Genomic DNA, 11,976 nt, shown 5'->3' on the forward strand with positions numbered 1-11,976 from the left:
TTATCGCTAAAGATTAAACGTAGTTCGACTATGATCCCTAGCTTTATACATTTGAATACTCATTAGTGTAAGAGCAACTCCAATACTCATTAGTGTAAGAGCAACTCCAAGAGAATAACTAAATCACTCAATATCTATATCTCACTCGGTATACCCAGAAAAATTGCATTCAACAGCTTCAGTAAATTGATTCGCTCGTCATCCCACTCGCCTTCCCGCACATCTCGCGCGGCAAAGATGCCTACGCGCCCCGCCTCGCCATCTGCTCTCCGGGCCCACCCGCGCCCTCCCGTCCTTCCGCCTGCGCCTCCTGCGTCCGCCTGCGCCGTCGCCGACCTCGCCGGAAGCCGCGCAGACCACCCTAGAAGCCACGGCGGAATTGAGCTCCCGCCACCGTCGCCGTGAAATTTGGGCACGGTGTGGGACCGCCGGCCGATTCCCGCCGCCGGGAGCTCCGCAGCGCCGTCGCCGACCTCCCCGCGCCCTCGCCATGGCCGCTACCGACCTCCCCACCCTCGCCATGGCCGTCGCCGATCTCCCGCATCCTCGCCATGGCCGCCGCCGCCATACCCACACCGGGCACCTACCTCCGCCGGCCACCCGCCGCTGCCGAGCACCCGAGCACGACGTGCTGGAACGCGAGCGGGAGGAGGGCAGCCGTCGGAGGGGTTGGCCGGCGTCAGGACACCAGGCGGAGCTCCGCCTCGACGCGTCCGGCAGCGAAGCTGCGGCTGGCGGTGGGGGCCCGGGAGCGGCGGCCAGGAGCGGGGGCTGCGCGCGCCCGCGCAAGCTGCGGCCAGCTGCAGGGGCCCGGGAGCGGCGGCCAGCAGCGAGGGCCGTGCGTGCCTGCGCGAGCTGCGGCCGGCTGCGGGGGCGCGGGAGCGGCGCCCGGCGGCGAGGGCCGTGCGAGCTCGTGCAAGCTGCGGCCGGCGGCGGGGGGCGCGGACGCCTCCATGGCCGGCTTCCTCCGACGAGGTGCAGAGGAGCAGGAGGTGCGGTGACGAGCGAGAGGAGCTCCGACGAGGTGGAGAGGAGTAGGCGTCCGGCGGTGGGGTGTGGCTGTCAGTGAAGAAGGGTATGAAGTGGACGAGGGGTAAGAATGGAGAAGCTGCTGGATTTCTTATCTTTTGACTAGCTAAATGACAACCAAAATAATTAAGAGGGTGTTTTGGAATAGAGATTTAAAAAAAGTCATAGTAATTTTTTAGTATTTAGAAGTATTAAATAAATGTTAATTATAAAACGAACTGCAGAACTTTAGGGCTAAACTGCGAGACGAATTTAATGAGGTACCTTAATCCATGATTAGCGAACGGTTACTGTAAGATCACTGTAGCAAATTATGAATTAATTAGGATTATTAGATTCGTCTCGCGAAAAAACAATCGGCTGTCAAAAAAAATTTATAAACATATTTTATTTAATACTATAAAATAGTAAGATTCTTTTTGATGTGATAGGGATTTCTGAAAAAATTTGGAACCAAACAGGACCTAACTAAAAGAGATTTGGCTAGTGTGATTTGAAAAAATTGTTGGAGTTGCTATAAGTTGGAGTTGCTCTAAATAAATGGTTGTGGTCGTAGAAAAACGTACTCCTATATATGATGCGACGCGAGAGGAGCATGGTGGCCTGTCTGGTCAGCGTGTCCAATCGCTGCGATGCGAACTGATGATAGCAAAGTATCAAGGGCCTGATTGGTTGCCCGGATGGAGCCTTGGCCAGGCCCGTGGGGTGCAAGGGTCCCCTGATTGGATGCTTGGTTGGGGTCTGCAGGCTGGCGGCATGCAATCCGAGCGCGCGGGCCAGGCTCCGGAGATACGAAAAATTCGGCCGTTTCTCCAGAGCCTGGCTGCCGTGATGCGCGTCGAGTGTGTGGATGGACTTCCATAGTTGTTGGCGTGCATGTATTCTTCACTCATCAGGGTAACCAATCATCTTCTCTGTGTAGCCTGGCTCTACTGACACATGCATCCAAACACAATGCTGATGCATGCTCCCAGCCAGGCCACGGAGGGCCTGGATCTCTAATGCGAGCCAGGCCGGTGGGAGAAGACAACCAATCAGGCCCCAAGTCGCTGGTCGCTGTCTGTCGTCTGTGTCGGCACGTCGCTGCCACCACACAGGAGCGACGCAGGAGTGCCCGTACACACAGACACATGAGCAACACGGGAAGACACAGGATCACAGGAACCGTGAGATCTTAAACCATCCCAATGATCTTGCCCATATACATTATCTATCACTATTCATATTATAAATAAAGGAAAAAATATCCAGCCTCAACACTCACGAATGAGTGTATTTGGCCCAAATATCCACTCACATAGCACTTAGAAATTTAAGTTCCTTGCTACAAACATTGAGGGTCTGTTTGGAACAAAGAAATACGAAACAGAGGAATGGAAAAAAAAACGTAGGAATAGGATGGAGTGAAAAGTAGAAAACTACAGGAATCCAAAACGCAGGAATTGAAACTTTGAACCGTTTGGATTGTAGGAATCCATAATACAATAAAAATTTATAATTTCTAACAAGACCTGGGGAGTTATCCATGTGGCTCTCTTACGTGTGGGGCCGGTGTCCTTTAGCTTGGTCTAGCTCATAGTTTTGCGTCTTTACCCCTTCACTATTTTATTTGCAAAGCACTGTGACCTTATCTCTTTGCCTATGCGGTTGTCCTCATCCCCAAGTTCACACGCCATGGCACCAGGTCCGTTGTCCTCACCGCCGAAGCAATGGAGAAGGCCCTATAGCACAACGAGGAAGGCTTGAGGCCTAGGGGTGTGAGCCGCTGCAGCAGCATAGCTGCAGGGGAAGGCGGGAACTTGGGAAGCTTGTGCTGTACCAGGCCTTCACCTCCGTCGCCGATGACCGGACGACGATGACCTGCTCGGCTGCTCTGCTGCTCGTTGGCTTGTTTTTCCGCAGCACAGAGACCCCTTCGTGAGCTCTGTAGCTCTTACGTGCAAAAGCGCGCCTCGGGCTTCCACGAAAACATTGGCTCCGAGTGGATGCAAAGTTTCCTGTGTTTTGTTGAGCAAAGGAAACCTTTCCAAAGGAACTCGGAGCTTCATTCCTTTGTCCCAAATGATGCATGATGTCAGCAGACCAGAGGTTCACCAATCCTATGGAATTCCTTTGGAAATACTCCATTCCAAACGGGGCCTGAGCCAAGATCCAAATAAATTAGAAATATTATTTGGTGGGTCAATGCCAAAAGCAATGAAAATGGTATTCCAAATAGATCTTGCCATACGACAATAAAAAAAGATGTTAGATTGTTTCAGTAGAATTACAGAAGACACACTTAGTGTCACCTTTCCATTTTCTTTTTTACCAAATTATCTTTTGTGAGGATTACCCCATTTCTTAGGTATCATAAGAAAATTTTTATCTTAAGAGGGATTTTTAAGGAATTCTATCTTGTATCAAGACATTATACAAAGATTGCATCGATTATGCTCCCCCTTTGTTCAGATCCCACCTAAACTTATCGTCACCTTCTGTCCTCGCCAGCAGCAGCTCCCCTCCCCACAAGCTGCAGGCAATGGTGATAGCGGTCTCATCATCGATAATAATTCGATATCTCCGCTGTCGCATCTGCGGATGGCGTGGATGACACTACTAAAAACGCACTGCAGGAGCGGTGGAAGACCCTCTATAGGAGCGGTTTTAGAAAGCGCTCCTACTCATGGGCTCTTGCAGTAGAATCCACTATAGGAGCGGTCCGCAGCGGACCGCTCCTGCTGAGATCTTAACGAGAGCGGTGGATGTTATGGACCGCTCCTGCTAAAGATCTTAGCAGGAGCGGTCCATAACATCCACTGCTCTTGCTAAGATATTAAAAAAAACACTGCTCCCATCTGCCGCCAGCCACGCTCCTCCCTGCGCCGCCGCTTGCTCCTGTTCGTCACCAACCCCGCGCTCCTCATCCCCGCGCCGCCGCCCCTGGCCGCCTTCACCCTCCTTCGCCGCCGCTCGAGCTCCATGCAGATCCCACACAAAGAGAGGCGGATCCGAGCATGGCGGCAGCGCGTTGAGAGGGGGGCAGCGCCGGAGGAGCTAGCAGGCGGGGCGGCTCGGCACGGCGCCGCCGGCGGCGCGTCGACGAGGTGGGGCCACGCCGGAGGAGGCCGTGGCACGGCTCAGCGTGGAGCCGGAGGAGGTGGCAGCGCGTTGTAACACCTCGAAAATTAGCCCCGGAAATTTTCTTCTAAATTCTCCCTAAATCAAAATCAAATTTTCGAAAACCCCGATTGCTTGATGACTGTTGTTTGCCTTGTGTGCTAATGTGAGCTCAACAAAAATCCCCGAATAGTCCAAAATATTTCTTCTCCAAATATCCCCCGAAAACCCCTATCAAATTCCTTTCCAAAATCCATCCCAAAATCCAAAAAAAAGAGGAAAACTCTTCTCGGGCCGCCATCCCTCCCCGCAGCCCAACTCCCCCTCCTCTTTTCCTCCCCGCCTCGACCCAACCCCGGCCCATCTCCCCGCCGCGGCCTGCCAGCCCGCCAGCACCTCCTTTGGTTACCGTCATGCGGGCCCCACCCGTCAGCCTCCCTCCACCTTCCCTGTTGTCTCGCTTCCCCGTCGGGCACGCGCGCCGCATGCGTGTAGGCGACGCCGCGCCGCACGCCACCCTGGCCCGCCGCCGGCCTCGCCTCCCTCCCGACGCGCCGGCTCGGAGCTCCGACCCGCCGGCTCGGATGCCAGCCCCTGCCCCATTGCACCTCGCCGACCCCACGCCTTCACGTCGCGCCGCAACGGCACCAGACGCGCCGCGCTCGATTCCGCTCCGGCTCGCGTCGCGCCGCACCGCGCCTTAACTGCGCTGCGCCGCCCAGTGCCCCAGTCCCGTCGTCTGGCCGCGCCATGGCACCGCGCCATCCGGCCCCATCAGTCCGTCCCCCTTCCCCACCCCTGCGCCTGTACGCCGCGCGCTGCGACGTCGCGCCCGGACCCGCCACCGCCGTGCAGCTGCCGCGCCCGTCCCCCACCCACTTGCTACGTCTCGCCGCCGTCCTCATCCCCGGGCACACCGCGACCCCGTCATTCCCCGCTCCCTCGGCTCGACGCACGTCGCACGCCGCGACACCGCGCCGGACCCCGCCCCCGTCCCCCCCACGCCCGGACCCCGTCACGCCTTCCCGCGCCTATAAATGGCCACCCAAGCCTCGCCGCCGCTCCACTTCACCTGCACTGCACACATGCACGCCGCGACCGGCCCCCGGCGCCGCAAGCACACCCCACACACACTTGCTCTGGCCTGAATATCCGCCCCGGAGGCAACTCCGGCATGGTGACACGCCTGCCCTTTCCCCTGCCCTGCCGAGCTCTGCTCCGGCGAACCGTCCCTGCCACCCCAAAATACTCCACCCACCGGCCACCACGGTTCAATTACCCCGGCGGTGAGATCCTCCTCACCTCCCTCTACCTCTGCCCGGCTCCAATTTCCCCTCCCACTGCCCGCACTGGGCTATCCGCGAAGCTCCAGTGGCCGCGGCCATGGCGCCCATGGCGGGCCCTCTCATGCGCTTCTCTTCGCAGCGAGAACCCCCTCGGAAGGTTTCGCCTCGTCCTCCTCTCTCTTCCAGCACTCTCAGATCGGAGATTGGTGGTCGGGAGCTCGCTCTAGCGTGCCTCCGGCGAGCGCCTGTTGCTGCTCGCGGCGGCGCGTCGGAGGCCGAGGGCAGCTGCTCTGTTCGGTCTCTGTACCCCTCCGTCAAAACTCCCTCCACCAAATTCCTTCACACAATGCACATGACGTGTGGGCCCAGCCCCTTGATCTCTATCGGCGCCCATTTTTGCAGGGTCTGAACGTGTTTAGCCCACTTGCTAATCACGTGAAGCGGCATATCCAGTACCATTCGTTGTGTACCATTCTTTTTCCAATCCGCCTACTTCCAAAGCCAATATCTTCCCATATCGATTCCAATTCCGTCGATTCTTCTTCCTAAATTCATCTTAAATCGGGCTCTACGCAACCACGCTAGTCGCCTGAGTTTCGCCTCCTCCAAGGCCCGCCTACAAGTTAGTGCCACATACGGCACCATAGGCGCGGACCGTTGACACCAGCACGTAGCTCTGCTCGTGAGCAATCCATAGGGGTGGGCAAAATATAACCGAAACCGATTAACCGAACTGAACCGAACCATTTTAACCGCAAAAGTCGGTTAATTCGGTTAACGGTTAATTTTGCGGTTAAAATTTTTGAGATATTCTTTAACCGCATATTATTTCGGTTTTGATGTGCCACTAACCGATTTAACCGATTTAGCAAGTTGAGTGTAATATGTATTTATCTTATGTCTTAAATATATGTATAATCATGTGAGATATCAAGAATTCTTGGTTTTCATAATTAAGATATCTAAGTGAGGCTACATTAATTGTTTTTCTAGCTTTCTAAACTTATTTTAGTGGCCAATAGCTTGTAGTTGATGTCATAATTTCATTCTAATTTGCTTGTTATTTATGTATTGTATACATTACGGTTAACCGCAAAACCGAACCGATTTAACCGCAACCGAATTTACGCGGTTAAAAGATTTCTAGCTACAATTTCGGTTAAGAGTTTGTCATAACCGAAATATTTCAAAACCGAATTAACCGAACCGATTTAACCGCACTAACCGAATGCCCAACCCTAGCAATCCATCAATATTTTCTGTTCTTCCCGAATCCAAAAATACGATTTTATTCCTCAGTTTCCAAAAAATCGGATTTTTCTTCCTTTTCTTTTTCTTTTCCAAATATACAAAATTCCATAGCTCCTCCGTTCGAACTCCGATTTGGGCGACTCTCGCGCCTAAAATCATCTGAAATCAAGCTCTATCCATCCACATACCCCACTTAGTCTTTTCCTCAGGCCAGAAGACACCGTCATGCCACCATGACGCCATCCTACGCCCAATATATGCTTCACACTAGACCCACAAATATTGGGTGCTTGGTGTGATGCCGTTGTCTTTCTACTCTCTACCAGAACCAACGCCGTTGGTAAGCACCACCTACAAATAGCTCATATCCACTCCAAAACATCCTATCATTCCCATCACACCCAAATAATGCTGAGCTCATATTGTGCCTTGATTTGTTGTGTGTTTTCTTGTTTATGAGCGTAGGCTACAACAGAGAGTCCGTTCGGTCTGCCTCTCGCGGTGTACTACGCGATGGACAACGCTCCCTACGCCCAGCACTTATGAATCAACCGCTTCAGCAAAGCATACGGCAAGCCCACTGGAATCCCCACTTGATGCATAAAATTCCTATGTTTTACAAATACAACCCTTGGCCTGTTAATCACTATAAAACTTGCATGTTTTGCTAGCTAAGGTTCACCCCGCCGATTATACAGCCACCTAAACCTATTTTAGATACAGTGCGCATAGATGGGATCGCTCATTTAATTATATCTCTCGAAATCTTGATGTTAAAGTTTGGATTATGATTGTGGAACTTGATGATAATGGGAAATGAGGGTGGGTGTATTTAAAATAAAATGGGGAAGAACCCCGGCAAATGACCCACGGGTCAGGATACGCCATTTAAAGGGTAAGGTAGAACGGGTAATTTGCATTGCGCAATTACCCCATGTCCCGGGATTCGTGGAGAAGACCGGGTAGGTGGATGCTCGCGGTGTCGAGCAATGGAAAGTTGGAGTGGCTCTACCTACGCTCTGTAAGGACCACATTGATTTACATCTTGCCTAACTCTTTTAGTACAACCACTCGCTCTGTATGAGGCATTGACCGGGCCCGATCCAGAGTGGATAGCCTAGTAGCCTCTGTGTTGGCGCACAAGGGGCAGGGGAAGGGGTTGTGTGCCGAGGGGGTGTCGAGGGACACCAGGGTGTGGCTCGGTGGCCTGAACCCCTAAAGAGCTGCTAGGTGATGAAGCAAAGGCAAAGGCTTGGTTTGGAATTCGGATGCTTATTTGGCCGTAAGTGTCGCTGAGTCCGACTTGTGGGAATTAGTACAACCTCTGATCAGAGTAAAACCTATTCGAATAGTCCGCGTCCACTGGTATGGATGGGTTATGGCATTGGTACTTCGAATAGATTTCATAAACTAAAATTGTTGGGAATGGTTTGGTTTGTGGTAATGTGTTGGAAAATGGTTTGGAACATGTGTTGGCTTGGAAGTTATTGACCAAGTGGACCGGTAAGTCCAATGTCACCCTTTTTGAGAAAAACCCTGCTTCCTGAATAACTAAAACTTGATAGACTAGCTCGAACCCGGCATACAAAAGGCTTCTATGCAAAACTTCACTGAGCTACAGATATACCCTGCATTTAGATATAGATATACCCCTTCTTCTTACAAGAGGAAGGTGGCTTGTTGAGTACGTAAGTACTCACCCTTGCTTTGTTGATGTTTTTCCAGTGGAGACGATGAGATCACCCTATTTGGAAGCGATTGAGGGCTACGACCTACTTCCCAACTGTGACGTGTGGTAGTTGGGCCTACGTATTGTATTCCGCTGCTTAGTTTTAGGGCTGCGCCCCTGTGTTGTCCGACCCGATAGGGCAGATCTGTATCACTCTGATGTATGAATGTGATTACCAAACCCTGGGATGGTAATAAACACATTTTAGTCCCATTATGGGAACTGGGGCGCTTCACGCGTCGACGAGGTGGGGCCACGCCGGAGGAGTCCGTGGCGCGGCTCGGCGTGGCGCCGGAGGAGGCGACGGCGCGACTCGGCGGGGCGCCGGTGGCGAGACGGCCTCGGCGGGGGCAGTGGGAGCTAAGGAGATGGAGAGGATAAGATAAGATTGGTGGTGGTGGTGGGTGCTGCGTGGACCATTAAATGACATGCTCTCAATACCACGAGCGGTGCCATCCACCACCGCTCCTGCTAGTTGCATCAGTAGAAACGGTACAAAGCATCCACCACTCCTGCTATTTTTAGGAGTAGTGGATAGTATCGACCGCTCCTACTTACTAGCATCAGTAGAAGCGGTGCATGGTTCCAACCGCTACGGTAAGAAAAATAGTAGGAGCGGTGGGAACTATGCACCGCTCCTGCTAGGGGCGCCTCAGCAGGAGCGGGTGGTGTTTTCCACCGCTCCTGCTAGCAGCCCTCAACAGGAGCGGTGCATGGCACCACCCGCTCCTGCTATTTGTAGAAGCGGGTCTGCCCGTGCACCGCTCCTGCTGAGGATGTAGCAGGAGCGGCTTACCCAGTGGAGCCCGCCTTGAGACCAACAGGAGCAGCTCCTTATTGGAGCCGATCTTACAGTGGTTTTGGTGGCGCTCCTGCAGTGCGTTCCTGTCGTAGTGTGATACTGCCCCCGAAATCTTCATTCTGATCAATGAATGCGCCCTTGTGAAAAAACCTTCTCTCAGCTGTCTCGTCGGACGCGACACTTGTTCTGAATTTACTGCACACCGTAGCGATATTAGTATAGGCCTCATTTGGATTATTACAAGCTTAATTGCTAGCCACTAACCTTTACTAGCCATAGATGACTCCTGCACTCATGAGCTTAGTTCTGCACGTTCATACATGGAGTGACCATGCCATCATCGTGTTCGCTTGACAGATGCGCAATGAAGTCGATCGTCCACAACTCAGTAACTCACCATCGCCTTTTGTTTTGGAAGGAAAAACTAAGATCCGCGTTTTGACTAATGACGCTAGTATTTTTTATTGGAGTGTAGCGATAGACACAATTATTGATGATATAGCCTGATAAAGTTCAAAGGTTTCTATCACTAGTTTTGATCCATGGGATGAAATTTATAGATTTTATCTTTTCTTTTTCTGTGTGTGATCAAACTTCAGTGATATATCGTCCACAACTTCAGTGATTCAAACATTAGGAGCTGGAAGAAGAATAAAACCGCTAATATTTTTTGGACGATCGATCGATAAAATTATTGATCTTATCTTACATTTCGAAGGGCCGGAACACACAGGAGCAGTAGTACATCCAAACTTTGCGAGAGAGATGGAGAGAGGTACACACTCAAACCACACGCAATTAGTTTTTTTTTGGCTTTCTGACGTGGCAAAGGTAGTTGATTTCGCGGGTACTTGATGGGCCGATCCAAAAAGCGCGCACGCACACAAGGAGATCGATCAGTTGGTAAGGATTCCCAGCTCCTTGCCGTACTCGACCATGTTCTCGTACAACTTCTCCAGCGTCTTGTACTTGAACTCAAACCCTTCCTTCTCCAGCTTCGTGGACGGCAGCAGCGCTATCGGCTTCTCAAGGACATCGCCGGAGCTGCAGGCAGCAGGGTGGTCATGGTATCATACGGATCATGCATGATCAGAAAGCATATGCAGGGCGATGCATGGAGTCGTCGTCTTAGATCTTACAGGTTATTGGTGTCGACGTTGTACTGCGGGTACTTGTCCGCCAGGAACCGTGCCATGTCGGCGATGGTCGTGTCGAGGCCGTTCACGATGTACCGCCCGTCGGCGGCTGTCTCGGCGGCGAAGATCTCGGCACGGCAGACGTCCTCCACGTGCACCAGCGGAACCGACCCGGAGGCCCTCTCGATACCCTTGAGCACGCTGAGCTCCTCCTCGTCGCCGGACAGCAGCGACAGGATGGCGGGGACGGTGGTGTACACCTGCCGGTCCGGCGCCTCGCCCACCGTGACGGACGGGCACAGGGTCACCAGGCTCACACCGTTCTCCGCCGCGAACTCGGTCGCCGCTCTCTCGATCAGCACCTTGGACACCGGGTACGCCTGCCGGGCAACGTCAAGTCAGTGGACCAAAACAAACGGCATTCCAATTCAGAAGTACAGGAGCTAGATCGAGAGGTACCCACCCAGAGGCCGGTCCTCTTGGCTGTGAGGTAGTCGACGTCGGACCAGGAGTCCTCGCCCAGCACGTTGCCGTTGCCCTCCAGCGGCCTGCTGGAGACGGCGGCCGTCGATGAGGTGAGGACGACGCGCTTCACCGTGCCGACCTTCACGCAGGAGCGCATGACGTTGAGAGTGCCTTGGACGCCCAGCTCGATCAGCTCTGTCTGCACGCCGTACGTCGTGAGAATAAACATGGAGTATTAAGACGATCGACCGAGTGGCCGGCAACAAGGCGATCGACGTCGACGACGCCTGCCAGTCTGCGTGCTTGCCGCAGAGTGCACTGGCACGGTACCTCGGGGTTCTTGGAGGTGTAGTTGACCGGCGCGGCGAGCAGGAAGGCGTAGTCGCAGCCGGCAACGGCGTCGTCGTAGCTGCCCTCTTCGCTCAGGTCGGCGCGGAAGACCTCCAAGCTGCCGAGCTTCTGCAGGTCCTCCAGGTGGGAGTTGCTCTCCTTGTCCTCTGTGGGGATGATACGATCAATTCAGAATCATCGCGCAGGAAGATCAGGAGCATGCAGATGGAGCAAGCAAATTAAACCGATGGAATGGAACGGAACGAACCGGGGTGCCTGACCGTCGTCTTCACGGCGTAGCCCTCCTCCAGCAGCATCTTGATGAGCAGCGAGGCGATGTACCCGTTCCCTCCGGTCACGCACGCCGTCTTCTTCCTCTCCTCACCTGCCGCTGCCGAAGCCATCTTCTAATTTCTCTAGCTCGGCAAGGAGAGCTGCTAGTATAGTGTCGTCCACAGAGCAATGGTTCGTCGCCACACAGGTCGAGAGGAACGTGCCTTACTTGTATGCACAGGCAGCCACGCCCACGCTCTACATGTGCTCTCAATCGGCCGGCCGGTCGTCTGCAGCAGGAGATAGATAGTCAAAAGGCGACGTGTCGCACACACTATGGATCCCAGCCAAACGGTGCCGATCTTATCTCCTGATCATCAGTTGAGTCACCATCGCTGGCCCGGCCCAGGAGCACGCTGGGCCGCATCTTCTCCCGCGGTGTTCGTGGGGCAATTTGGCCATTTTCTCTTGTTTATTTTTTTTAATTAGATTCTGCAAGAGCCTTGCGGTTATACATGAGCACATGATGATTGAGTGTGTACCAAAATAGTTACCCCTCCTACATCTTTTGATGAA

General features: G+C 53.3%; 2 protein-coding genes and 1 long non-coding RNA gene across 4 annotated transcripts; 2 read left to right on the forward strand and 1 right to left on the reverse strand.

The window, feature by feature from the left end:
- The first annotated feature begins 551 nt into the window (after positions 1-551).
- LOC120652081 (translation initiation factor IF-2-like) lies at positions 552-1,001 on the forward strand. The gene has a single exon (XM_039929791.1). It carries the CDS (start codon positions 552-554, stop codon positions 999-1,001), a length of 450 nt encoding a protein of 149 aa, XP_039785725.1.
- A 4,139-nt stretch (positions 1,002-5,140) lies between these two features.
- LOC120676661 lies at positions 5,141-9,728 on the forward strand. The gene is made up of 2 exons (XR_005675951.1): positions 5,141-7,005; positions 7,131-9,728. It is a non-coding gene; the product is annotated as an uncharacterized LOC120676661 (long non-coding RNA).
- Positions 9,729-9,843: 115 nt separating this feature from the next.
- LOC120676510 (anthocyanidin reductase ((2S)-flavan-3-ol-forming)-like) lies at positions 9,844-11,729 on the reverse strand. Of its 2 annotated transcripts, none has more exons than XM_039957869.1 (5): positions 11,396-11,729; positions 11,128-11,294; positions 10,796-10,996; positions 10,336-10,712; positions 9,844-10,240 (listed from the first exon to the last, which is right to left on the reverse strand). In XM_039957869.1, the coding sequence occupies exons 1-5, from the start codon at positions 11,529-11,531 to the stop codon at positions 10,093-10,095; spliced, it is 1,029 nt and encodes a 342-aa protein (XP_039813803.1). In that variant the 5' UTR covers positions 11,532-11,729; the 3' UTR covers positions 9,844-10,092. The 2 variants fall into 2 exon arrangements, with proteins under 2 accessions (XP_039813803.1, XP_039813849.1); XM_039957915.1 differs by having other exon boundaries at positions 10,336-10,694; positions 11,396-11,622.
- Between the last annotated feature and the right edge of the window lie 247 nt (positions 11,730-11,976).

This window comes from Panicum virgatum, chromosome 1K (genome assembly GCF_016808335.1).
Source record: "Panicum virgatum strain AP13 chromosome 1K, P.virgatum_v5, whole genome shotgun sequence".
NCBI classification, from domain to species: Eukaryota; Viridiplantae; Streptophyta; class Magnoliopsida; order Poales; family Poaceae; genus Panicum; species Panicum virgatum.

Excerpts from the sequence above, each read along its gene's own strand:
- LOC120652081 (XM_039929791.1), top strand. The coding sequence starts at position 552 with ATGGCCGCCGCCGCCATACCCACACCGGGCACCTACCTCCGCCGGCCA.
- LOC120676510 (XM_039957869.1), bottom strand. The coding sequence starts at position 11,531 with ATGGCTTCGGCAGCGGCAGGTGAGGAGAGGAAGAAGACGGCGTGCGTG. Across the intron at positions 10,997-11,127 it reads ACACCTCCAAGAACCCCGAG|ACAGAGCTGATCGAGCTGGG; the intron begins GTACCGTGCCAG and ends TACGGCGTGCAG. Across the intron at positions 10,241-10,335 it reads AACGTCGACACCAATAACCT|CTCCGGCGATGTCCTTGAGA; the intron begins GTAAGATCTAAG and ends TGCTGCCTGCAG.